We start from the raw sequence: 27,255 nt of genomic DNA on the forward strand, positions 1-27,255 counted from the left end.
TCCCTCCCGCCGGCCCCAAGCCTTGTTTTGCCTGCTGGGGCAGCTGGGAGAAGTCTGGGTTTGGTGGGGATTAGCGGGAAAGCTGCAGCAGAGCCTCTGTGGTCCAAGAATGCTATCCGGGCTTTGTTAAGTACAGGAGCCTAATTTAATTCTCAGCATACAGCTGAGAACTAATACATCCCAGCTGCTAAGGGATGTGATGGAGGTGGGGCCTCAGCTCTCGGGCCCTAGGGCCCCCAGAAGTCACCAGTGAGCGGCTCGAGCCTTTCGGGGGAGGGAGCGAGGCTCTGGGTCCCCATCTAGGGGCTCCGAGTTAGACGCCCTGGGCAGGGACTGTCGCAAGGCTCTCCTCTCTGAGGAACCACCAGGACTTCACCTTGGGAAATCCATTTACAGCAAAGGAATACTTTGCCCTGAGGAAGCCACACATCTATTTGTAACCCCAGGGCCCTGGGAACAAGTGTCTGACAGGAAGTGTCGTCGTCCCTGGTCAAGTGACCGAGCCAAAGTCTGGGGTCCTGATGGCCTTGGTTAGGCCACTAGGCTATGGCTGGGTTGCCATGGGCCTTCCCTGAGCCAGCGCGGTTCCCAAAGAAACTGAATCAGGACGGGGAGTCGTGGGGAGTCATTTGGGCAGAGACGGCCGGGGCAGGATGGTAGAAGTGAGTGAGATCCCCAGAGCAAAGACCTCTGACTCCTCCTCAGGGAAGGCTGTCCTTTCTAGAGAGAACTGGACTTTGAGGCCAATTGGCTCTTTAGGGGGTGGAGTCCCTTCTCCACACTCTTCTGGGGGCTCCTAGGAGGGGCTCCCACATAGGAATATCTTCTGTGTGAGTCTTCTGCTGGGGAACTTGCTGCCTTCTTCCCTTTCTGCTTTCAAGAGGCTGAACCCAACTTCTCAGGGGAAGCCCTGCTCCATTGCCCTATTCATGCTCATTATCCTAGAGAACCAGCTGCTTTCTGACACTCAATGTCCTCAGGAAAGCCGGGCCTAATAGGAACATGGGTCAGGCACACAGGGGAGTCCCTTCCTAAACGGGGCTCTCTGGGAAGGATTCCCCACTTACTTCGATTCCTTTAGATCTAATCTCATTACTTTTGGATCCAGTCTGACTTGTTTCCTCAAGGCCTGGACAGCAGAGCACCTCTCTGTATCACCTCCTTGGAAATCCAATTTCTTCCACAGGCAAAAATGGACAGTCTCTGATACGAAGTCCCCAAAATGAGAAAGGAAGCGAGAAGCAGAGCCCTTCCTCTGAGACCCATGCAATCGTTTTAATAATGTTCCCGTTGTGCTAAGGGCTAGCAATACCGAGCATAATCTATTCAAATGCACAGGAGAATCTCACTTTGGAAAATTAGGAATCTGCATTAAAAAATTCCCAAGCCCCGGACCTTCTTTATAATAAATTAGAATTTTTTTTTTTCAAGGCAAGTTCTTAACTTGGCAATTTCATTTTTTGAAGTTTGGGGAATAAAGTTATTAAAAATGAGGGAGGCTTTTTTTCTTCCCATTTCAGGAGAGAAGCATTAATGGTTATCGCCCCCTGCTATCTGGGCACAAGCCAAATGGTATGATGGCCAAAGAAGCTTCTGGCCCCTCCGTTCTATTTCAGTCCATCCTGGGGAAACCCTGCGATTACTTACATGGATGTCACTCTGTGTTTATTGGACACTAAAGGCCAACCAGGAGTTTAGACAGCGCAAACCCAACAACCCACTGGAACCCTTCCTGTGGCCTGCTTCCTCCTTCTGGTGGCTTCTGGTTAACTTGTTAGAGTCACAGCGCCCTCTACTGTCCAGCCACAGTACCTCGATTCCAGCGTGGTCTAGCTCAGTCCTAGAGACTCATGTTCTGCCCTGAGATGTGGGGGCAAGGCACTGGGGACTATGGATTTCTACAGTGATTATTTAATGAAAACATTGTCTCCAGGGAGACCTGGATACGAGCTAGGTGTGTGGTCCCCCCTGTTCAATATACGCTGTTAATTCCTACATGAGTCTCTTTCCTTCTGCATTCCAGCAGCAGCCTGGCCATCTGTCACCTGGACTTTCCCAGCCCCCTCCTCCCGCTGCCCCAAGCCCCCCGGCTGCTCTTAATGGAACTCTGAAAGCTATGTTCTCTACTATTCTCCCCATCCCAGCAAGTCCCCCTCCCAGACTTTTCGAGGTAACACAGCCATCCCCTCATGCCTGGGTGTATACCCTCCCTTCATGGACTCCGTCTTCATCTCTGAATGTCATTCAGATTCTTCCCCTTCCTGGAACATTCCAGATGCAATGTCACCACCGAGCAAAGTTCTCCCTTCTGCAGTTCCACCAGCAATTTCAGGAAAGCATTCGGATCTAGTAGTGAAAGCAACAGCTTCCCCTCCCTTGCCCTCCCCACATGCACCAACTCCTGCTATCAGCACCCTCGCCCTGCCCCCGCTTCCTCAAACACAGACACATACCTACCGTTCCACAAATATCTTTGTCCTTGGCTTCTAAGCAAGACAAATATTTTATCTGGTCTATTTGTGTATGTATTCAGTGTTTAGTATTCCTCTGTCTGTGTGTCCCCGGCATGTCGGGCTGCTTGAGCATTTGACCAGAAAGCAGACATCCTGGCAGGTCCCAGTCTGTCCCACTAGGCGCAGCTGCCTGTGGGTGTGGGCACCCAGTTACCCCTTTAGGAACAAACTGGTATGTAAAGTAGCATGACTTGATGATGGGTGACATTAAAAAGGTTTTGGTCGTTCACCCAGGATGCAGCCTCGTTAGTGAGCAGAGAGGGGCCAGGCAGGGAAAGTCAGACCAGCACCAGAAGCTCACGTCAGAAGGAAATCATGCATTGGCTTGGGGCCCTTTGACAAAAGCTGTGTTCCTCTGTCCCCCTGCATCCTCCCGCCAGCCCTCAGAGTGAGAAGACTGGTGCTCAGGACCCAGAAAACTGTGCCTGGAGATCTGGAGTGGGAATGATGCTGTCTCACCTCTCTGGCAAGAAGGCGAAGGCTTAGGCCAGCCAGGAGAGGGGAAGGTCAGACCTGGCCAGACCCGCCTCTCTTGCCCCACCCCCCATGCCCAACCACCAAGTACCTTCTTCCCCTCCCTCTCACAGCACCATTCCCACTCTGGGCAGGGCCAGGGGAGCAGACGTCCTGGGGAAGTTGGATGGGCTTTGATCAGTCATTAGGATCCCCATGCTGGTTTCATTAGCTGGAGGCAGAGGGGGTGGCTGGGGCCCCTAGCTGTGAATGGCCCCCAGCCAGGCCATGCAGCTGTGCCGGGCAGAGCGAGCTCAGATGTTTTCACACTTTACATTCCTCTCATCTCTTTAAGGGCTGGAGCCCCCTGCCTTTTGCTTTGCAGCAATAGAGTTAATTCAGCAGCTTTGAAAGTCCCCCTAAGCCTTTTCTGTGGCTGTGATTGACGGGTCCCTCTGCCCCTGGGGGCAACACCCCAGGGACCATATGGGCGACCTGCCTTCCCTGGCTTTGACTCCTCAAAATGGACTCTTCTCTTTCTTTTTTTATTTTTTTGCTGGGCCTTTCTTCTCTTTGTGCAATGACCTCTGTCCCTGGCCTGCTTGGGCCACCCATGTGTTTCAGCTGGACGTATCCCTGAACTCCAACTCACTCAAGACCTACATTCCTCGTTGTGTCAGAGGCAAAACAACCTTCAGGTCTGACTCAGTTGGTGCCCTCACTGAGGAGGTGGTGGGCTAGCAATATGACTTTTAAGCTTGTGAAGAGATACTCTACCAGTCTTGCCTAGGTTTTTTTTTATTCAATGAACTTACACCTGAGTTGTGAAATTTACCCAAAACACAGAGATCTCATTGTTTATCCTCTTGCCTCCAAGCAGGGTGATTGCCCCAAACAGCAACAAAAATAGTTAATGGCCCAAGTACACAAAGCTTAAAATAAATCAGGGAACAGGTGATCAAAGTCCGTAGCGGGCCCAGGGAGCACTTGAACTTGCTTTGCCTCCCTTCCGGTATGATCTTCTAGAAGCCTAGGTGTCTATAGGGTCTAGAAGGAGAGAGATGGGCAAGGGAGGGCCCAAGGGTGCTTTTTGTCCTTGGAGTTTGCGGTCCGGAGGAGTGGGATGACCCCACATGGCAGAAATTCAGAGCTTGTCCCAGCTCCACTGCTGATGCATGGCATACGTTTGGGCCAGTCATTTCAGTACTATTTCTTCTGTCCATGCATCCATTCAATACTGAGTGCTTTCTGTGAGCTTGCTGACACTGTCCTAAGTACAAGGCATACATATTGTATGCACAGTCCCTGTCCTGATGAGCTTGTAGTCCATCTGGGGTCTTTGTTTCTGCATCCATAAAATGGGAATAATGTGTGCCCTCCCCGCCCCACCGGGTTGTTGAAAGTGTGGGCAGGAAAAGCAGAGCAGTCTTCCTGACCTCTTTACCTCCATGACCCTGACGCTGAGTTTTCACTCGCCCTCTTCTGTACGTCTTCAGTAGCCAAGATTGTGCTGAACTTTCATTACTCTGCTTTTTATTAGGAGTATGATAGGCATGATCAAATATGTCTCTAGCTGTGAACATACCCCTTGCACACACACACGAGCCCCAAAGAGGCACACACACACTGAGATTCTGATACACCCACTATTGGACCTACTGGAAATCAGCGGTTTGGGACTGTTACACAAGTGAGGAGTCCTCCGGAGATGGATGGGAAGCGAGGAGAGCAGACAGTTGCCTGGTAACGCCCAAAGCAGGGAAGCAAGGCTCAGATTTAAGTTCACAGCCTTGCCCCCAACAGCCACATGTCACTAACACCCCACAAGTGCAGACAGGGCCAGTGAACATTTTACAAGCCTCATTTTGAAAACCACTGCCTGCAAACCCTTTTAAAACTAATTAATTAACTAAGACCCCTCATTTTACACCACGAAGTCATTTTCCTGTGGTTCGTTCTATCCAGCGGGCCTTGGGATCAGAATGTAGGGGACCTAGGTCTGCTGTTCCAGGAGCCGCTTCGAGCCAGCTCTTCCCCGTCCTATGCTGACTGGGGGTTTGGGGGACATTTAGAGGAGCCCCTGTCTACCCCTCCCCGATTTTGGATCCCTGAACCTTTCGACACCTCTTTCTCTCTCTCTCTCTCATCCACTGGCTCAGTCAGCGATTCAGGCATTTAACAAACGCATGGGAGCCTACTGTGAGCCAGGCATGGTGATGGGATGGGGGCTGGGACATCAGTCCACTCGGGAAGACAGACAATGAAGGGGCCCAAAGTGTTACAGGCGTTTAGGTTAGAGGCATACACAGGCTACCTAGGTCTGAGGGGGTATGGAGTATTGGGAAAGGCTTCTCGGGAGACTTACTGCTCAGCTGAGACTTGAAAACGGGTAGATTCCCCGGCAGGGCCGGGGAAACGTGGACATTTCCTGCTGAGGCAGCTGCGGGAGCAGAGGCAGAAGGAGGTAAATCATCGGGCATGTTCAGGCAACCCTACACGGCAGAGTCTGATCAGGGTACAACAGAAAGGGAGGGTGCTGTACCAGAGACAAAACCAGGGTCAGGGAGCAGGACCAGGCCTGGAGCACCCTGGGAGCTGTGCCCTCCCCACAAAAACATCACTTTTTGGTCTTGCCCCCTGCTGCCTCCCACCTGTTGAGGCCAAACCTGATATTTACCAAATAGCTTCAAGCCCTGACCTCCTTCCAGGTCCTTGGACTCTGTCCTGGCTTGAGGGAACCAGATCCCTCCCTGCTAGCTTGCCCGGGCACCGCACAGAGTACCAGCTCCCAGACAAGCGCAGCTCAGCCCTCCCGGAGCCTCAGCAGCCCCTCGTGGGCCAGGCCTCTGCAGCCCCGTGTTCTCCAGAACACAATGATTCTGTGGCCTGGTGGGGCGGGCACCAGGAATGGGAGGCTCCCTCCTTGCCCGGGTCAGGTGGAGGGCTCAGAAGACGGGGTGTCCTCTTTGGAGGGGTGGCCTTGCTGAGTCACACTGAGAAGCTGCAGGCCTAGGTTGTCCAGGGTGGGAAGAAAGGACTCAGAGGTTCTTGGGTATTAGAGTCACCACCAAGAGCGAGGCCAAGCATCCGGGGGTGCGAAATGGGCAGTGTGGGAGCTGGGGTGTCTGGGGCAAGGTAGGGATAGGGAGTGGAGTTCGGATTTGGAGGGAAGACTAGCAGAAAGGATTAAGATAAGCAAAATGCTTAGAAACGAGGTTTACTGAGCACTCGCTTTGTGCTACTCACCCTCGCGAGCGGCTTCACTGAAGCCTTGAGAAAAGAGATGATGAGCCCCATTTGTCTGTGATGGAGAAACTGAGGCTCAGACAAACTGAGTCACATACTTCCTCTGCGAACTGTGGGCAGTTGTGGGAACTGCCTCCCTCCCTGTGCCTGAGCCCAAGCCTGCCCCATTCCCCGGGGTGCTTACAAGAGAGCGGGTCCCCTTCACAAGGGCAGGACCACCTAGGCAGCCCGTGGAACAGAAGCCAAAGAGACCAACTCCGAGTGTGAGCCCCAGACTGGGGAGTCTCTTAATGGTAACTACTATGCACTGTCTCATAAGTGCCGGCTGCTTTGCACGCATTATCTCATCTAATTCCAACAACCCTGCACTGTGGGTACTGGGGTTCCCATTTTATAGGTGAGGGCCCTGGATCAGAAAGTTTGAGGAACTTGCCCAAGTCACACAGGCAGAGAGGCATGTCGAGAAGAAATGCTCAGGCCAGCGTGTCATGCTCTGTCCCATTCTCCCCAGCCCTGGGCTGGATGCCCACTCCCGAAGTGTGCAGTCAGCAACTCTGACTTCCCCGCTGGCCTGAGGCCTTCAGTGTCGAGAAGGTAAATATGCAGCCAAAAAGCTATCTTTGGAGGGGAAGCCAACCTCCTCCCCACCAGTCATCCCTGCCTTCAAGAGGTGTTTTGGATACTCTGTCAACCCCCAAGCTGCAAGAGTAAACAGAAAAGACCCAGCCCTGCCCTCCAGGGGCCTGCAAGCTAGGCAATCTAGCTTGCCTAGTCCCTAGATTTGCAAGCTAGGCAAATCTATCCATGTGGCTGCACAGCATGCCGGGGCCGTGGGAGCACAGAGCAGGTAGACCTGACCGCTGCCAAGGCTCAGCCAGCATCCCCTGGAGGAAGCAGCGGTCCTCACCGTGGTAGTGGGAGGCAGGAAGCATCATCACCATGTCACAGATCAGGAAGGTGAAGTTCTGGATCCAGGGTTGGCCAGTAATGAGTGACAAAGGTGGGATTCCATTCTACCTGATGCCAGTGTCTCCCATGAACCACTTCTGTGGGGTGCTAGAAGGACTCCGGAGTCATCCCTCATCCTGAGCCACCGGCCCCCACCTCCCAGGAGCAAAAGAGGGGAGCCCTGAGGAGAGGCTGACAGCAGCTGGTGATGGAAGGCTTGGAGCCCTGTGTGATGGGGTCCTGGGGCTCAGGCCCCTCGGAGGAAGTGAAGCCAGCAGCACAGGCCGCCTTCAGTTCAAGAACCACCCATACTTCCCGCCTGGGCTCCACACAGAAGGACCCTTACTCGCATCACCTGTGACCAGTGTTTAGAGAATGATTTGTCTGCGGATTGCCTCTTGGGGGATGGGGATTCGCTGGGCCGCAGTGGAGGCGAGAAACTGCGTGGAGACTCCCCACGCCCAGCATGGCTAAGAAGTAACTCTTCCACCTGATTCTGGCTCCTTCCTTTCTGTCCCCTTTATCACTTGACCGGAAGACAAGACGGAAGACGGAGCAGAGGACGGGGTCCGGGCAGGGGAGGTCTTCCCATTCTCCTCTTCAAAGGAAAAAAAAGCCCTTGGTTCTCGCCCCAACCTTTACACACACACACACACACACACACACACACACTCTGTGGTCTCTAACTGTCTCTGTGGGCTTCAGTTTTCTCGTGCAAATTGGGAAGGACACTAGCTTATTGCACGGGATGACTGTTGAATGTGAAACCTATAGAAGTATTTTATTAGCTCATTAGAACATCAGGGGCCACTCTCCTCCTCCAGCTGGGGAGGGGTGGTGCTTAGCAGAAATGAAAGCATGGGTGGGCATGCCAGCATCAGTGCGGACAACGGGGATAGGTAAAGTGAGCCGAGCTTCTCAATTCGCACCGTGAAGCATCTCCTACCCATTTTCCTGGTCGGATTAGACTCAGAGAGGCTGCCGGATTTGCCTGCGGATTTTGCCTTCCTCTACACAGAGCTCACGAATGTCAACTCGTCCCACTCTGATTTAGGATGAGGTGAGGATTATGAACTTTCATCTCAACGTGTTTTAAACCAAGTATCTGGGCAGGGCCCTTGCCCTCCAAGCTTAAGGCAGGGCTGGTTCCAGCTGAATGATGGAGAGAAGTCCAGTGGTTCTAGCTTTCATGGAAGGAAAGGGTATGGAATGGTGGCCCCAGGGTCTTGACCCCAAGAAAGGACCCTAAGGTAAGAGAAGGTTGAACCCTAGAACCCTGGGGAGGCTCTCACAGCACTCCCTTCTCCTTCTAGGGAATGTTGCTGGCCTTCTCCATCCATTAGTCATTACCTTGTTTTCCCTTTTCTCTTTTTAGGATTTTATTTATTTACTCGAGAGAGAGCTAGCAGGAGTGGTGGGGAGGGGAAAGGGAGAGAGAGAAGCAGGTTTCCCACTGAGCAGGGAGCCCAATGCGGAGCTCCATCCCAGGACCCCTGAGATCATGACCTGAGCCAAAGGCAGACACTTAACTGACTGAGCCACACAGGTGCCCCACCCCGTTCTCTTGATTGCTCCTCACAGGCTTGCAGTAGATATTCACCCCTGCTTTTTACAGATCAGAAAACCAAGGGTCAAAGAGGTCGGGAAACTTGCCCCCAGACACGTAGCTAATAATCGACAGAGGGAGTATCAAACCCACGCCCTCAGATTCCCCGCTCCTTCTGCTCTCTGAGACTTTTCTGGTCGTCCAGAAAACACCCAAGACATTGTTCGACTTTGCTTCTCCTCCTCTGTGCCTCAGTTCTCCTTGTTGGAAAGGGACAGTCCTTGTGTTGATACAGTGCCGTCCCCACACCCTGTCCCAGTTTGCTGCCAAGGCAGAATTTCCAGAGTGCTCTGAGGTCTCCTCCGGGGAAGGTTCAGAGTCTGGGGTGGCCGGTTCTAAGACCAGCTGTGAACACAGCATGTGGCCTCGTGGAGTCTATACCTGTCAGACCGCTCAGAAAAGGGCAGTTACTGGGAGCGAATGTGTTACATTTAGGCATGCTAGTAAATGGCTGACAACCAGTTCCCTGGGCTGTCCAGAAACCTCCTCCCAGCACCTCCACAAGTGGCCTTCCTCCCCTAGCCCTTGAGGCAGCTGCTGGGGAGGTGGGAGGTTCTCTCCCTTGGAGCTTCAGTTCTTGAGAGATGAAGTCCCTGGCTAGAAAAGGGTATGTATTTGGTGGTAAATACTCATTCTCCAAACCTGGAGGAAATGCAGAGTTTGCTGAATTGGCCCCCAGGAGCTAAGTGAATTTGAATCATTGTCCTCGCTCAGACCAGGTCTGCTCCCTGCTGCCCCTGCCCCCTCCCTGAGTACCCGGAGCAGCCTCTCAGCGGGGCCTCTCAGGATGCTGGCAAGTGACCGCTTTGATTTATTCTTATTCTGTGCTTTCCTCTGTAACCTGCAGCCCTGCCTAGAGAGGGGAAACAGAGGAAATGAGCATCCCCCCTCATCCCTCTCTCCCAGATGCCCGTCTTCATGGGAATACGAGGAAATTCACCCTTAGTGGGCAAGGCGGAGCATACCAGCCTCCCCTGCCCCTCACCCCTAAACAAACTGCAGGCATAGCTGTGCCTTGTTTAGAAAAGAAGCATATTCTGGAAATCATGTGTTTAATGATAACAACGACCCCTCCATCTTGAGAGCACTTAGGGGCTTCCAAAGTACTCCTGGATACTGTGCGTCCTCTCTAGTCGAAGCATCTGGTCAACACCGTGCCGTGGATGGTGATTGTTAGAGTACCCCGATGCTGTCCGACCCCGTCCCTGTGCGGACTTCAGATGCTGCCCAGCTAGAGTTTCCATCCCCTCCACAGGGGCCCAGCCGATCAGTCCCTGCTTGGCACTTGCACTAGTGGAAACTTACCGCCCCACCGCCTTGGGACGGAGCCCATTCCAGCCTCAAAAGGCTCAAAGGCTGGGAAGCCTACTTCGGTTGAGCCCCGATCTGTCTCCATGTTCCTATAGACCGAATGCATCGCTTGTAATTTGACACTTTGGGGCCTGCAGAGCAAAACCAATAGAGTCTAATCCCTTGCTCAGATATTCAAAGGGGGCTCCCATGTCTCATTACCCTGTCCCTTAAATCTTTCTTACATATTCCAGATTCAAATACTCCTCATACAACATAATGCACAATCCCTTCTCCAGCCTGATCAGTTCTCTGAACGTTCTCTCCTCTTGTCTAAGCAGAGAGGAGTGGGACTAAAGCCTTTGTGTGAGTCATGCTTCTGTTAACCCATCCTCAGATAGCAGTAGGTGAGGTTGCTTGTCTCTGTGTGGTTTGTTTTGTTTTGTTTTTTGATAGACACATTACACTTTGGACATATTGAGCCTTCGGTCAACTCCAACACTGCTGTTAAACCATGTCTCTCCTGTTCTGCACTTATTTTATTGATTTTCTTTTTTTGGCTCAAGTGTTAGAAGCATTAAATTCTGACTTATTAGATGAAAATTAATCTTATTAGACTTAGCCTGTGGCCAAAATCTGTAAAGATCTTTGGATCTCATGTCACCCATAAATTTGCTGAGTGTTTCTTCAGCCCCCCTCTCAGTCACTGACAATACTGACGAAGAGGGCCGAGGAGGAAGCATGTCCTAGAAGCCTTCTCCAAGCTGACCTCTGTCTTTAAATGCCACCCTCAGGGTGTAGCTTCCTAATCCACGCAGCTGTCCACCGGTCACGGCTCTCCATGTCTTCCACAAGGGTGTCGTGGGACGTATCTTGCTGAGATCACTTACAGCATCTGTGTCTACACGTTTTCCTCACCTGCCAGTGTAGCCACTGTGTTAAATCCAGAAACAGCTCCAAGAGAGCAGGTACTCACCCTTGTCAGCCCAGTGCCTACCCAGCACGGTGCCCAGGGACTCAGGGAATGTTTGAAGAAATGACTGCTTGCATCAGTGGATGAAAGAGCCTGGCCCCGATCAGTGCGAAGATGAGCGGTATTTAGTTTTTCTGATTCCACCCTCTTTCTCTATTTTGAAAATTGAAACATTTGTTTCCACTTTGGTCCTTATTGTACCTCTTTAATATCCCTGGGTCCTAAAATGACACCAGTTTGCTTCCTGATGAAAAAGTAGGAGTTTAAGAAAGTTAAGGGATTTGCCCAAGGTCAAAGGCGAATAATGGGAGACAGTGGTGTTCAAGCTATTGTCTTCTGGCTTGAAGGTACCATGATGCTCTGTCTAGCCTCCCATGCTCTGAATTTGGGAGAGTTCCCCCAGTCCAGTCCACAGAGACAAGGGTATTTCTTCCTAACAAAAAATGATGGGGATCCAGTAAAGTAAAGCAGATAGTTATCTTTTAAAAAATGAAAGAGTTCATTCGCCACCTGCCATTAATTTATTGAGCCACAAATATTTACGAGCATCTCCTAGTGCATGGCTATTCTGGGTCCTAGGATTACAACTCCTAATCAAGCCCTCCTGAGCTTAAAGTTTAGCTGGGAGGGGGAGAGAAAATAACTAAGCAAGTAGATAGGTAGTATCTGCTCAGAGAAAAGCCTTTGAAAGAAAGCAAAGGAAGTGGACAGCAATGGGCAAAGGGGCTCTGTTTCATGCTGAAGACATAGCACCTGAGCAAAAATCTAAATGAGGTAAATGAGACAGTAAAAGCAAATATCTTGCTGGTATCAGCACTAGCAATAATGTTCTTGTTTGGAAGGAAGGACCATGATTTTCCTTCCACGAGCAGGGACCTAGATCGTGTGATGAACATTCCAACACCAAAACATCTTGACTCTTTCAAGATATATTCATTCATTCATTCATTCATTCACTCATTCATTTTTCTCAACAAAGGCGAAGCACCTATGCTATGTCTGTAGAGTGCCATGGATGAAGGTGGAAACAGGATAGATGAGTCTATCAAGCCCAACAGCGCTGGTGCAGTGGACAGGCTGGCAGAAGTGAAGAGTTGAGGCATGTCACCATTTGTGACATTTTAGGGATCCATTTGGCTAAAGAAAATATCTTATAAAAGCATTAAATTCTGTAATGATGGTCATCCAAAAATTTAAGCCATCGAATTCCTTCTTTAAATAAAACTTTATACAGAAAGTCCAATATATAGCCTTAAAAGGTGTCACTCTGGCACAAACTCTGGGGCCTGGGGATACCTTCAAAAACATCACATAGGACAAAAATCACTACCCAAAATACTTGTTACAGCTAAGAACAGAATTCTCTCCAGTGTCCACTAAAATCCGTTTATCTCCAAGCTCTAGGGAAACCAAATTTGGAAAGCCATTCAATTATCAATCAAAAACATTAAAACAGTTACTTCTGGCTCGAGTGAAATGGAATAAAGCTCTACGCAAATGAGAACGATTCAGCTTTTTTTTTTTCCTGCTCTTCAAAGTCATCAAATCAACTTATTACTGCCCAGAACAGCCCGAATGACCCATAAGCCCGATTTAAAGGGCTCACCGTTGTGGGTTTTTTCTGCATCTTGGCAGAGGTCACCACCTTCATTTGCATTAAGAATCATCTCTTTTGAAGAGTGTTGGTGCCCCACCTGGTTTTCTATGGTCCTCAATCATTCTCTAGAATGTTCTGATCTGAAGAATGCTTTCTCCTCACTGGAGCACGTAAACAAATGGATGCTTGTTACCCACTCACGGTTCCCCGGGGACCAGCTGTCCTGGCCATACTAACCTGCCGCCTCCCCTTGCTTCTCTCTGCAGATGACAGCAACGGCTCAGGCTCCCTCTAAGACCCAGGCTGTCCACATCTCCGCACCCTCAGCTGCTGCCAGCACACCGGTGCCCAGTGCCCCTATTGACCCCCAGGCCCAGCTGGAGGCTGACAAGCGAGCTGTGTACAGGTAGGAGACACTTCAGCTGTGTCTGGAAGCCCCCGCCCCCGCCCCTCCCCACCGAGGCAGCCTCCGGTCCAGCTCACCCCTGCGAGATGAGCATGCAGGCCAGCAGGTGGGCTCCTAAAGACCATGGCCAACGGCCACTTTCCTCACCACCTTCTCTCTCAGATCACTCTGGACATAGCTCAGCTGGCCGCTGTGGGTTGACACTATCTTCCTGGAATTGTCTAGTGAGGGGCAAAAGAACCCAGGAAACAATCTTCCAGAAGGACCCTTTCCTCATCCCAGCTAGGCATTGAGCCCTCGTGGGCATCAGAAACCCTCAGTTCAGCTGACAGCCACCTCGGGACGCTCTCCTTGCATGTCTCCCATTGTGGTCTTCACTCCAGGAAGTCCACCAGGTCACTGAACATCTGCCATGACCATCCAGGACTTGGCATTAGCCAAACTTTAGTATGCCCGAAAATCACTGGGGAGAGCTTATCCAGATGCCTGTTTCTGGGCTCCATGCTCAGAAATGCAGAATCAGGAGGTCAAGCTATAGGAAAAGGAAGACGAATGTTTTCAAAAGCATTCCAGATGAATCTAATGCAGCTGGTCCTTGGAGCACATCAACATCGGATTCACGGTTGTCTTTGTTTTCTAGCAAGAGCTGTGGTGTGTGGCTGTGTGGGTTTCCGCGGCCTCCCTCCAGATGGGGAGCTCGCTGAGAGCAGGGCCCGGCCCTGAGTGTTCGTAGAGGGTGGGAGGGGCCCCAGGGCTGGCTGTTCTGTGTATGCGGTTGAGAAGTGGCCGTTGTCCGAGAGCAGCCTGAACGAAGCCCCAGCAGAGATTTTAGTCATTATGTCTGCGGAGCCCACACCCCTAGAAAAGATGCCTGAGTCAGCCCTGAGCAGTGAGGTTGGACCTTTCCTCACACTCACTAGTGGGAGCACATCCGTTCCCATGCCTCAGCAAGCACGTCTTACCTGTGACCTCACACACATCGCAGCAGGTGCCAGGATCAGTAGCAGGTGGAATGGTCCACCCCAGATGAAGGGGAAGAGGATTGATTCCTTCCTCACTCCTCCCCACAATGACAGTGCTTTTCTGGGAATGGTGGTAATTACTGCTGTTACTATCATGACCGTTGGCATTATTTTTGGCTGCTCAGGTGAGCCGAAGGCCCCTAATGCCAATATGGAGCCCGGAGCAGTGAGCCCCGACCCGGAGATCCTGACACAAGGGCCTTTCCCCGCCCACGGGGAAGCATGAGTCACCGTGCCTGGGCCCCACTCTGCCGGGCACAGAGGCCAGGCCTAGCGGCCCCGCTTTGAACCCGGAGAACCCCCAGATCTGGTCACAGTACCTGTCAGAGAGACGGAGTGCTCCTGTCCTGCTTTGGGGAAAGAGAGGAAAACTGTAAAAGCAAATGTGTGGCAATGGACAGATACACAGTCAAGAAACGAACACTGTGTGTTCAGAGCTTTAACAAAGAAGTTTTCACAGAGGAGGCAATATTTGAGTTTGATCATAAAGGCTAGTAAGAGAGTCCACCAGAAGGAGAAATGGACTGGAGTAGGCCCTTCCAGGAGGACCAGAGCCTCTGCATTCCATGAATGGCCAGTGGTCAGAGCAGCTGGGTGTGGGGAGATGAGCCTCTCGCTCACCTAGAAATGAAACTGTAAGGTGGGCTTGTGCTTGTGTGGGGAGAGTGAGAAGGCGGAGGAGAGTACCCTGGCCTCTGAAAGCAGCCTGATGGTCTCATGGCTTGGGGGGACAGCCGCCATACTCCATGTAGATCATTGTAACCCACAGGATGGCCCAGGGCCTGGCAGAAGGAATCACCTGGGAGCTGTTTAGAGGTGCAGACCCTTGACTGTATGCACGTGACTTGTATGCACCATCCTAGGCATTTTGAAGACTCCTAGGGAACAGGGACCTGTTGTGAGCACAGATCATAGCCTGGAAAGGCCCCCGATTAGTGGTATAACAAAAAGTTTCTGGAACCCCAGGCTTGTGTCCCACCTCCTTTGTGTACTAATCTCTCTGAGCTTGAGTTTCCCGACAGAAGCTAACCTGTAAGCTTAGGAAAATCACGAGAGCCCCTGCAAGAACCTGCGCTTTTTCTGCCACGAATCAGATAGGTTCCCCAGTCCTTCCCAAGACCCCAGGCTCATTTCCCACCCAGGCCACCCTGCAGGAGAAGTGGGTCACCTCTCCCAGGGAAGCTGCCCATCATGATGTCACTTGAAATACAATCGGCCAGATCTTCCTCCAACCAACACTTCTTCCTGCTCACCTGCCCACCTGAGCTATACCCTCTCCCACCGGGCTGAGCCCCCAACAGCCCTTGGCATTTGCCCAAATCACCTCTGCAGCTGTTTGACCATGAAGGAGGAACCCCAGGTTGATTGCCTCCAACTGCAGGGCCAAACATGGCGGCCCAGCATCTCAGGACAACCAGCACCTTTGACAGGCTTCTCTCTGCAGTCCTTCCTGCCCCAGGGGCCCGGGGTCTTCTCTCACAACCACACCTCTCCCATTAGTACCAGCTGCTCTCTCTACAGCCCTTGCAGGATGACCGGGGAGGGAGCTCAGCCTCCTGAAGGGTCGGGTAATTTTAATTAGATTTGCCTGCCTTGGGGCAGCTTGGCAGCTCCAAAGCACATCAGGGAGTCGGCATTTTATGTCAATAAATGTAACAAGACTCTTTCACTTCACATTAGTGCCCAGCACCGACTTTTGGGAGACCCCACTGCGGCCCCTCCCAGAACTACAGACGAAGGAAGGGTCGAGGGGGCTCCTCTCCGGCCAGGAACCTGCAGGGGGGCAGGGGGACTGTGTGACAAAAGGGAGGGGTGTGCCCGTGAGCCTAGGGAGCCTGCCAGTGCCCCCGAGGTTTTATTTGTGTATGAGGACGTGTTAATGAAATGTATTAGTTCCTTCTGATATGGAAAGTGTGTGTGTGTGTGTGTGTGTGTGTGTGGTGGGGGAGAGGGGAGGCAGTCTGTCTTTAATTGGATCATACCAGAGCATCATCTGGGCTAATCAGCAAGGCAACCAGGAGCTCCCACTCAGATTAATCATTGCAGTCTAATCCGAGCAGATCCCATGACTGGATGCACATCGCGGGTAATTGTGTTTGTGTTTGTGGCCCAGGAGCCAGGCTGAGTGGGGGTCTGAGGAGGGGATGCCCCATGCAGTGGGGACCGCAGGTTTGAACCTAGCTCAGTTCTCTCCTTCCCTAGCCGCCCCCACTTCACCCCTGGGGCTTTTCCCCCAAGAAGTTCTAACTTAGCTTGGACCACCCCACTCCACCCCACCCCCTGCATGCTGATGGACAGCGTTGGGTGCTGGCCAGGACCTGGCGGCTAGGTTGCCAAGCGGCAGAGATGGGGCCAGGAGGGTGAGGTTAATCCAGTTTTCGCTCTCCCTCCTCCCCTCCAGTCTCTTTCGTTCCCCTTTGAAGTGAGTGGGTTCCCATGGAAACCATGATGTCCTGGGGAGCAGCAGAGTGGCAGGGAGCTAGGCCTGGCCAGGTGCGAGGAGGGGGAGGAGGTGGAGGAGGTCGGCTTTGCTGAGAAGGCTCTGCTAGGGCGTTGGTTCTCCCCTGCAAGACTCAAAGCTCTCTGAGAACTGGAAGAAGGGGCCTGCCCAGCGCGGAACAAGTTACCCGCTATCAATAGGGAATGCTGAGCTGCAGGCTTGAGCCGTGAGAAACTAGCAAGGGCCTTGTGCTTTGCGTCTGCACTGGAAATGCTGGAAAATCAAGCTGCGGTACAGGAGGAGAGGGTGGGTGGCTGCTGCCTCCGGTATTTCTCCTCTGTGGCATGGCTCATGATTGCATGAAGAGTGTTTCCGTTTCCCCCAGTAGGTCCTTAACTCCGTAAGGGCAGCTTCTGTGTCTGTTTTATCCTTTGTCCCATCTCTGGCACCTGGCCGACCTTAGAGTCGGCCGCTTGGACAGAGTATGCACCAAAGCCGTGCTCACTGAACGGAGCCTACTTAATGAATCCCCTCGTCCCATAAATACACCACCGTTCCAGGCTGGCGAGCCGGCGAACTGGCTACCGGGGCGAGGGGATAGTGAGCCCCGCTTTGTAGCGTTGGCTAAGTTCCACTGTGTAAATGCTCCCACCATGGCCCATTTCTTTTTTTTTTTTAAAGATTTTATTTATTTATTTGACAGAGAGAGATCACAAGTAGGCAGAGAGGCAGGCAGAGAGAGAGAGAGAAAGGAGGAAGCAGGCTCCCCGCTGAGCAGAGAGCCCGATGCGGGACTCGATCCCGGGACCCTGAGATCATGACCTGAGCCGAAGGCAGCGGCTTAACCCACTGAGCCACCCAGGCGCCCCCACCATGGCCCATTTCAAGCCACCGATGGGATCCCGCTGAGGCCCTTGCGTGCTGCACAAGCAGCCAAGCTGCAGGTCCACAGTCTCTGATTTTAAACGGATCAGTACATCTTCTTTTATGCTTATTTATTTTTATTTATTTATTTTCTATAAGATTTTATTTATTCGAGAGAGTGTGTGAATACAAGCAGGAGCAGGGGCAGAAGGAGAAGCAGACCACCCCGCTGAGCAGGGAGCCGATGCCCATGCGGGGCTCCGTCCCAGGACCCTGAGATCATGACCAGCCTGAGCCACGGAGGCACCCCAATTTATTTATTTGTTTGTTTTAAGAGGGGGCAGGGGGAGACTGGGAGATCCCAAGTAGGCTCCATGCCCAGCTCGGACCCCAACATGGGACTCGATCTCGCAACCCCGAGACCATGATCTGAGCCGAAATTAAAAGTCAGACGCTTAATCTACTGAGTCACACAAGCACCCCCTTTTTTTGCTGGAGGGGAAATAAACAGATCAATACATCTTAAAACCAGTTCTTTGGAATGGTTTTATTCATGCCTTTAGCCATGATCTCACATTTCTCAGTCCTCACTGGCCTGTCTGGTCTACCTCTGGGTTCTAAATGTAAAACGTTCTCTCTGAATGAATTCATACTTCCAACAGTGCCTAGCATGGAGTAGGTGTTTGCGATTGTGCTTTTCCACCTTAACTCCGAGGCAGTGAATTTTCTCCTTCCTAGTTTCTACACAGCACTGTCTGTCTCTTCCCATCTGTTTGAGCCAAGCCCCACTCTCAGCCCAACCTCTCCACCTTCTCTGAGTACATTCCAAACCTTTCCTGGATCCAACCAGCTTCTCCTTCCCTGCAAGTTTCCTGGCTTTTCAGAGTCTTGGCCTTTCCCCATGACATGTCCAGGTCTTGGGGTGGCTCTTATCTCTCTTCTTCTCAACCACAGACTCCGCACTTCTCCCGGTACGAGTCCTCCCTGTAGGCAGCTTGAGCTGGAGTCCTGCTCTAGTCCAGTAAAAACCGTGCCCATCTAGGAAGCCCTATCTCACTGTGCCCATCTCAGCCTGACCAGGTCCGTCTAGAAGCCGCACTTGGCTAGGGAGAGATCCGAACAGGGCAGGGAAGCATTCAGGTCGCTCTCTTGAGACAATCCTCACAGAGGTCACCAAGGCTCCGGGCTTGCTTCCAGCAGCCCTAGAACTAGAGGCGTAAATTCAGTAGAATGGCCACGCTGGGCAAGGCAACGCGCTCTAGAAATAGCGTTGGTGATCACTAGCTTTGTCACCTTGGGTGAGTTAATCTCTCTGAGCCTCTGTTTTCTCCACTGTAAAAAAGAAAACAGTAACAGCTAGACTAAAATTAGAGAATAGAAGAGAGTACCTGACACACAGATCAGTGTTTGCTGTGTAGAGGGGGGCCGCAGGGAGAGGGGGTAAGGGTAGCGGTGTTTTAGGTGCGAGGGGCCAGCATGAATCCCCTTGGCCTGTTCAGGATGCAAAGCGGTCTGGGTTGGAATTCAGGGCTAGAAACATGGCCCTTGGGTTTAGATTGCCTGAGTGTACGTTCTGGCTCTACCTTGGGCACTAAGCCTTCTGGGCCCCGGTTTCCTTGTCTGTAAAATAGGGCTACAAATAATGCCGTCTCTTCATCAGGGCTGTTATAGGAATAAATGAGAGGATGCACATTAGCTGCCTGGTAAAGAACCTCACTATTTGGTGAGCATGCTGCAGGTGTTAGCTGCTATCAGACATTTGGGGAAGTGCGAGCAGGGATGGGTCAGGCTAGAAGGTGAATGCTGAGAGGCAAGACAGCCAGAAGCAGGACTGGAAAGGATCCCCACTCAAGGGATCTCCATACTATAGTTCAGCTAACATGTAGTGAGCTCTGCAATGTGTAAAGCACTGTGTTAAGTTCCAAGAGGGGTTTTGAATAAAGAAGAGTCAGTCCAGCGAGTAGGAGAAAGATAAGGTCGTTATAAACTTGGCACATAGGATGGGCTCAAAAAAATATTTATGGGATTGACTGCAAGCCTTCTGGCCCAGAGCACAGTGTGGGAGAGTTACACTGCTTTTCTCAAGGGAGACGAAGCCCAAGGGAAATGATCACCAAGCTGCCTTTCCCGGGGCTGGGCTGGTCAATGCTGTGGGAGGAGTCCCCAAGGTCTGGGGGCTGGACAGAGGGGCTGGGTCCTGTTGTGACTGTCCCCCTCAGCAGCTGCCTGGCCAGGATCCTGGGAACAAGCACTTACTAATGAAGTGTCTTTGAGGGAACACTTCCACCTTGTGACCAAAGGGTGTCCTGGCTCCAGTGAGTCGACCCTGGGGCTTAACCCTATGCCTTCCCTGGCACTGGGCTCAGGCATTCCTGGAATGTGCTGGGTGAGGTGGCCTAAGAAGAATGTGGGAGAAATTCAGCCATTCCAAGCAGAAAAGGCGGCACCAGATGCTTCATGCTAAGGCTTCTAGACTGGATGCTGGGAGCAGATGTTCCAGGCTGTGTTCTGGGCTGGGCTCTCTGGGCCGGGGGCTCCAGCAGACTCCCTGCTCTTGGAAGCAGTTGGATTCCCTGGCATCAGAGATAACATTTCTGCTGTTGACTATAATCAGGAGAGTGATCCTGCTCGAGCCATAATCTGGAAGTAAAACCACGCTCAAGTCTCCCCTGGCACCAGGCAAAGCCTATTCCTGCCTCTCCTGCCGGCATCTGCAGGGCCCCCAACCCAAGCTGGCAGACACAGAGGCTGCAGCTGCCTGGTGCAGGGAACAGGTGTGTTCAGAGGCTGTGGGTCCTGTGGCTTCTCCAGCTCACCGGCCTGGCTCAAGCCCAGCTGGGAAGTCCAGGTACCCTGCCAGAATAAGGCACACTGAAAAGAGATCAGGAGACTGGAACCCACTGACTCTAATCCCCACAAGGTTATAGGAGGATTAAAGGAGGTAACCAATGCTAACAGCTGAAAGTGCTTGACACATAGGTGAACAGTGGCTGCATTCATGAGTCGTTTCTGTGAGAAGGACAAGACTGGTTCTGTTCCCCTCGTAAGAGGGAAGACAACCAGCAATTGGGCCTCCTGCTGCTGTGGACCGGGTGGGGTGGAATAGGAGAAAACCAGCAGGTAGGGCTTTGAGGGTTTAGGGACCAGGGGCTCTCACCAGGGCTGTGCTCAGCCAGTCTTGACCTTCTTTTAACGACGGTGCCGCTCTCTGATTTTCTCAAGTACTAGTCCATTTCATGGTCAAGTGGAAAGAACAAAAAACTAAGACGTCCATCTAAATTCTGACCCCCACCGCTGGGCAAATTATTTAACCTCTTAAGATAAGCTGTCCTCCTACCTCACAGGGTGGCCACCAAACGAGAACACGAAAGATCTGCAAACATGTAAAAGCCCTCCCTGAACACATAGAAGTACGATTATTATGACGGAAGATTCTTTGGGAGCCTCATTTGCTAAGACAGAGGTTCTCTTGGGCTGCCGTGATCTTGATGCTCAAAGGGTAAACATGGAGGTTCAGGTCTGCGAGGCCAAGAACTGAAGAGGAAAGGGAAGAAGGAGGAAGTGATTTCAGCGATACACGGGGGAAGGAAGAGCCCAAAATTTGGAGTTTGGGTACCCAGATTTCAATCTCAACTCAGTCACTTACGAGCTTGATATCCTTACTTAACGACACGCTTTCAGTTTGCTAAATTGGTAAAATGGGAATAAGAAGGATATTGAATGTTTGGGAAAAGCATTTGATAATGCACAGGGAATGCACAGGGGAAAGCATCTGGTAACTCACAAAGTGCCACAAAGTGTGTGGGGGGTGTGTTCAGTCACCACCAGTGACCAAGGCAGCAGGGACAGAGCGCCCTCCCCATAACACCCCAAGCTGCTTGCGTGGGGCGGGGGGGAGGGGGGAGGGTGGTAGGGACTGGCTGAATCCCTGGTGCCTTGGACTGCAGCTGTGACTGCCTCTTACTAGCTACCCTGAGGACAGACACCTCCTTTTTCTGTGCCTAGGTCACCTCTCCTTAAAACGAAGGGGCTGGACCTGAGATTCTACCCGTCTCAAGTTTTAGGTTGTTTGTATTCTTGGCCTTGAAGACTTGCTCAGAAATCACTTCGTTGAGCTCTCACATTTATTATTATTATTGTTATTGTTATTATTATTTTTAAGGTGCTGGGAGGGTGTGTGTGTGTGTGTGTGTGTGTATGAAGGGATGGAGACAGAGCAGACTGTGGCCCACTCTGGGCCCCACCCTTTCCAAGAATGGACCTGTCCACCCACCTGGAGGGTAGAGAACTGGTTGGAGCCCAGGAACCCTAGCAGATGCGATTCCAATTTAGCAACACGAAGAAGTCCTCTCCAAGGCAACCCAGGCGAACACACCACCCACTAGGCAGGACTAAAAATACACCCGCATGGTTTCAACGTCACACCTGAAGTAAAAATAATCCAACCAGGAGCTGCTGGCTCGTTCTCCCCCACCCCACTCTGCTCCCTCCATCTGGTGCCTTCGAGGGGAGGAGAAATGGAGGGCTGGGCGAGCTCTTCCTTCACGCTCACTCCCCTCCCTCCAGGACCCTGCCGGCCCCCACCCTGCATACACCCAGCAGAGCCCAAAGAAGACAGGTCCTTTTGTAGCCGTTGTAGCTAGAAGCTGTCAGATGGCAACGTCTGATCTGAGTTCAGGGGTGGAGTCTGAGCCCCAAAGAATTTAAGGACTGTGTCTTAGAATCTTCCTTCCCAGGGTTCATTTGCTCCTGCTCATTGATTCACCAAATATTTATTGATCCTCTGTTGTGTGCCCGGCACTGTGCTTGATCCTTGAGAATTCAAAAAGAGAGAAGACGAGCTCATGGACCAGAGCAGCTCAGCACATCATGAAGAAGAAAGATCTGTGCACAAACAACTATAGTTAGTAGAATTTAATGAGTGTCATAAGGGAAATAAAAATAAATTCCTACTGGCAGTGCTTTTTTGGTTAAAAAAAAAAAAAGAGAGAGAGAGAGGTTCTGAGTTCTGATAAATCGTACGTTGCCTCTCCTCCTCCTCTTTCTGTGCCTCTATTTGAATTGGCATGTGGGCTTGTTTTCCCTGCCAAATGAGTCAGTGGATATGGGAATAGAAATTTATTGGAGCCGATGGTGTCAATGTTGCTCTGAAGAAGAAAGGTGCCCACACACCTTCCCAGGGAAATGGAACAAGCATTAATTGATAGCTTTCTGAGTGCCAGACACTCTATGTGTTTCTTCATTGAATCCTTACGATAACCTGCATCGTAGGTGCTGTTAGCTCTGTTTCATAAAAGAGGAAGCTGAGGCTCAGAAAAGGTCAGTAACCTGCCCCCAAGTCACACAGCTGTCTCACTCCAAAGCTTATGCTTTTTTTGGGCCACCGAGCTTCTCATCCTAAACTGTAAGCAAGGTCAATATAGAAACCCCAAAGCATTTCCAAGGATGCTTCTGGGGAGGCCATTGCTTTTTTGCTGAAGGGACCCACAAGGAAGCCTTGATGGAATGGACGGCATCTGGAAATGGATACCGAGGATGACGAGGAGGGACAGGGGGAGATGCAGGGACAGAGTTCCGAGGGCAGGAGCAGCAGGAGCAAAAGTGAGCAGTCCCATTTGCCTCAGTTGGTGAAGATGATTAGTGAAGAGACAGGGGGTCAGGGACCACCTGCCGTCTGGCCAACACCCTATTCTCTGCCAACTCTGTTAAGAAATAACTAGTGAGGGGCGCCTGGGTGGCTCAGTGGTTTGGGCTGCTGCCTTCGGCTCAGGTCATGATCTCAGGGTCCTGGGATCGAGCCCCGCATCGGGCTCTCTGCTCCGCAGGAAGCCTGCTTCCCCCCCCCCCCCTCTCTGCCTGCCTCTCTGCCTGCTTGTGATCTCTGTCTGTCAAATAAATAAATAAAATCTTTAAAAAAAAAAAAAAAAAAGAAAGAACTAGTGAAAAGTCTGGGGCCACAGCCTGAAGCCCCTGGAATGTTCATCTGAGGATGTGGACATTATCAGCTCATGAATACTTGTCATGCAGCTTCTTGGCCCTGAATAAGTGCCCAGGAAAAAGACGGGGCTGTCCTGGAAGGTGGCTCTAGGGCATTGTCTGTGATTCTCTGATCCCAGTGACCTCTGACCCAAGGCACTGGAAATGAAGGATCAAAGTGCCAACCCCTGGATAGAGTTTCCAAGGTGGGCCTTGGGCAACTTGAGATCTGCAGGGTGTTTGTCAGTGGAGACTAGAGGGGGTGACTGCAGAGCAAGCCCAGTCCCTGCTTTTCCCGCCTTCCCCCACCTCCCTAGCCCATGGAGCCATGTGCTCTGCTGCAGTCTGATCCTGAGCAGGGCACTGTCCCACCGGCTCATCACTGAACATCTCCACCCCAAAATTTCGCTCTCCTGCCAACCATTCCACCTTCTGAACAGTCCATCCTTCATCCCAGCTAGGAAGGGCCTTGGAGGCTCTGGCCCCTGTTCCCATTGGAAGAAGCAGCCAGGGCTTAGGGAGGGGGTGAGGGCTGACCCCGGGCCTCCTCTGCCCATCTTCCCCATAGCCAGATGAGTCTGGGCTGTGAGGTCAGGTGCAGCACAGGGGGCTCCAAGGTCAGTGACAGGGAGAGGAGGTGGACAGTCAGGACAGTCAGGGAGGCTGCCACACACTTGGCTGGACCCATAATTGAGGTCTGCAGTCCTGGCCAAGGTCACAAGGGAAGGGATGGCTGAGAGGTTCAGAAGTGACAGAGTGGCATGACTGTGAATCACAAGGTTTATCACCCAGAAAGAGAACTCAACACTAATGTGCCCCCCTGCGTGTGACCATCCTGCCCCCGCCCCCCGCCCCCAGCCTGTGGTGCTCTGCTTCTCTGTCTATGGATCTCTTCTCTGTCTCTCGTGTTCTTTGCTTCTGAGCTTCCCTGAAGCTCTGTATTTTTGCATTCTTTCTAACTTGTTCCTGCCCCTGCTTCTGTATTTCTGGTCCTCTACGAAGAAATGTCCAAAAAATTTGTTTTCTCCGAAAAACCCAGGTTGCCCCAGGAGGATGGAAGAGAAGCAGAAAAGGGTCCAACATCAAGAGTCCTTTTAACAAAAGGAAATGAGCTTTAGTCTGTCAGGGGAACTTGCAGTTAGGGACCAGTATATGAATTACCAAGGAAGTGGTGGTCTCCACCCCGGGGCGGGGGTGGGGGGTGGGGAGGGTGAAGGGTGGGGTGGGGGCTTTGCAAGTGGTGGAGAAACCTGTCAGGCCAGTTTATGTTAATATCTGTCCTGAGGTGGAGAGGCATAAGATGGGCTATGCTGGGGCTTGCCTGCCCAGGGAGGCTCTCAGAAGCCTCACCAGGAGACAGGTGGTGTGGGCAACACTGCTCGGCCTGAAGAAAACCTGGGGCCGGAGCCGGGGATCGCTCAGGCTCTCGGTGGCTAGAGAGAGGGCAGAGTTCACCGCTGCCAAAGGCTACAGCCAAAACCCTGGCCTAGCTCCGATCTGCTCCCCGGGGTGGGGCAGTGGGGGCAGCCCCATAGAGCTGAGCCCCAGACTGGGCCTTCCAGGCCAGCCAATGGGTGATGTTAAAAAAACGCGAAGGCAGAAATGTCAGAAGTAATTAAACCAAACGATGGCTTAAACCCCTGTAGAAATCAACACATCCGGTTTAATCACCTCCTTAAGCTAGCACAGGACCGAGTTCTGGGGAGAGCCGTTCTTTATTTCTTTGGATCGTTAACAGAGACTGCGTATCTTGAGCTTGATTTTGGTTCCGTTGCTCTTGAGAAGAGGCCGTGTGGCTGGGGGTGGGGGTAGGGGCTCAGAAAAGAAAAAGGAAATAATCAAATATTATTCGAAATCGTCTCTTCTTCCCCTCTCCTCCAGCCTTGCGTCTCCCGGCTCCGGGCTCTGTCCGCACTCACGGCTCCCACCTGCACCCCCCGCCCCCAGCACCCAGGCAGAGGCACAGTGCTGAATGTGCTAAATTAGGCCATTAGAGAAATTCATTTCTCTTTATTAGTCTGTGTCAAATCCTTTTTATTAGTGGCTGGAAACGACCTCTCTTCTGCAGTAAAATGTCATGCCAGTTCACTCCTTTTATTTGTTCTGCACTGACGAGGCTCAAACTCTCACTGAATTAGTGCAGTGAGATTTATTTCCTCCAAATTTTGAACGGCTTAAGAGAGATTGGGGTGGAGGGGGCGGTCAGGCAGGAGCCGACAGGGGGAGAAGAGTGGAGAAAGATCTGGGAGGGAGAAGGTGAGTTCTTATGGAGGTCAAATGTCCTCCGCTCTTTGGAAATAAAGTCTAATGGCCATCTTTCATATCTTGTTCATCATCACCTGAGCACTGGGGACTGAGTTTCCACATTCCTGCTTCTAGCCTCTGAAGGGTATTGATCCGCAATGGGACAGATCTGGACAGCAGGAAGAGGAATTCCTTAAAACCCATTGTAGCTGGACAACCTGAAGCTTAGGGAAGGCCAAAAATAAAGAACCGAATCCCACACCCATCTGGAAATCTTTCTTCCCATCCCTCACCTGGTTCAGACAGGACCACTCGTGTCCCAGGTGGCTAAGATGTCCAGCTCCCGTGGGCTCTGCCTTATTCACCCCACCCTACCCTAAGCCTGCAGCAGTGGTTTCCGGCCTCATCTCCAGCCTTCTGAGGTGATGTTGGAAGGTAGCTTAGAAATAAAGATTAACCTGTAGAGCCGGGCAGCCGCGGAAGGGGCTGGGGACTGTGTTGGGAACCAGTGGCATGACTGCGGCCACAGAACCCAGCCAGGTCATTGGAAAGCAGCCTGTTTCTCAGGGGTGGGGGGTGATACAGAGTGTCTCAACAGTCCCCACGCTTGAGGTAGCAGGTAGCAGTCTGGGTTGATGGAGAGATCCAGGCGGGCAGAGCATGGGAGCCACAGGCAGCTCATTGACCTTGGCTAACATTTGTACAAAAGCCGTGGGCAAGCCCAGGTGCCATCTGAGCCCCTAGGCTCAGGGATCCAGGGATTAGAGTGGCTGGGGGAGGGTGTTAGATAAGAAAAGAAATTTGGGAGCTGATAGTGTGGCTCAGGCAGGAAGGGGCTGGAGAGAGGAGGCCATGCCAGTATCCACGAGGTCCACTCTGTGCTCCAGGGGCCCCTGGTTAAATTGGGGGCGGGGGGAGGCAGCAATAGAAAGTATATTTCTTTCTTCTTGAGATATAGCAGAAGCCATAGAAAACACCCCAGATATGCCCCCCCTGCACACACACACACACACACACACACACACACACACACATTCTGGGGAGATCTGACACCTGGAAGTGAGAAGTTTATAAAAAGGGCCCATGCTGCGGCTTCACACAGAAGCTGCACATTGCTTCCCAGAGTGTTTGACAATGTCCCCATCCTTCCTCACCCTCCCGCCTATGATCTAACACCTGCTTCTCTCTTCAGCTTCATCTCCCTCCATTCCTAGCCTACCTACCTCACTCCACACACACACATCTGGATTTTGTTCTAGAAACGTGCCAAGCTCATTCCTGTCTTAAATGCTTTGCTTCCCCCCACACCCTGTTTGGAACACCCCCCCCCCCAGATCTCTGCCTGACTGCTTCCTCATCATTTGAAGCTTAACTTGAATGTCACCTCCTCCGAGAGGCCCTCCCTGATTACTCTCTGCCCTGCAGGGGCAAGGACAGTGGCAAAGAAGAAGACTCTCCCTGCGTACCTGAACTCTAATGTGGGGAGACTCCATCACTAGCAGATCCCTCTCCCCCATCCCACATGACATTCATGCTGTGTACACGGAACCCACAAACCCCTCACACATACTGCATACAAATAACATAACGCATGCACACACTACATATAATATAGGGCATATGCAAACTGTACTCAGAGCATGCAAAACCTGTTTTCGAGGCCACGGCCCACATGCA

The 27,255-nt window shown here is 51.8% G+C and overlaps 1 protein-coding gene across 5 annotated transcripts in view; it reads left to right on the forward strand.

Annotated features, from left to right (window-relative positions):
* The window catches only part of PKNOX2 (PBX/knotted 1 homeobox 2), a 250,170-nt gene that overhangs the window by 175,642 nt on the left and 47,273 nt on the right, over positions 1-27,255 (forward strand). For all 5 annotated transcript variants that reach the window (XM_059183944.1, XM_059183972.1, XM_059183979.1 and 2 more), the window contains one exon: positions 12,893-13,032. In XM_059183944.1, the coding sequence (XP_059039927.1) occupies positions 12,893-13,032 (140 nt within the window). The remainder of the gene's footprint in view (positions 1-12,892; positions 13,033-27,255) is intronic.

Source organism: Mustela lutreola, chromosome 1 (genome assembly GCF_030435805.1).
Source record: "Mustela lutreola isolate mMusLut2 chromosome 1, mMusLut2.pri, whole genome shotgun sequence".
Lineage (NCBI taxonomy): Eukaryota > Metazoa > Chordata > Mammalia > Carnivora > Mustelidae > Mustela > Mustela lutreola.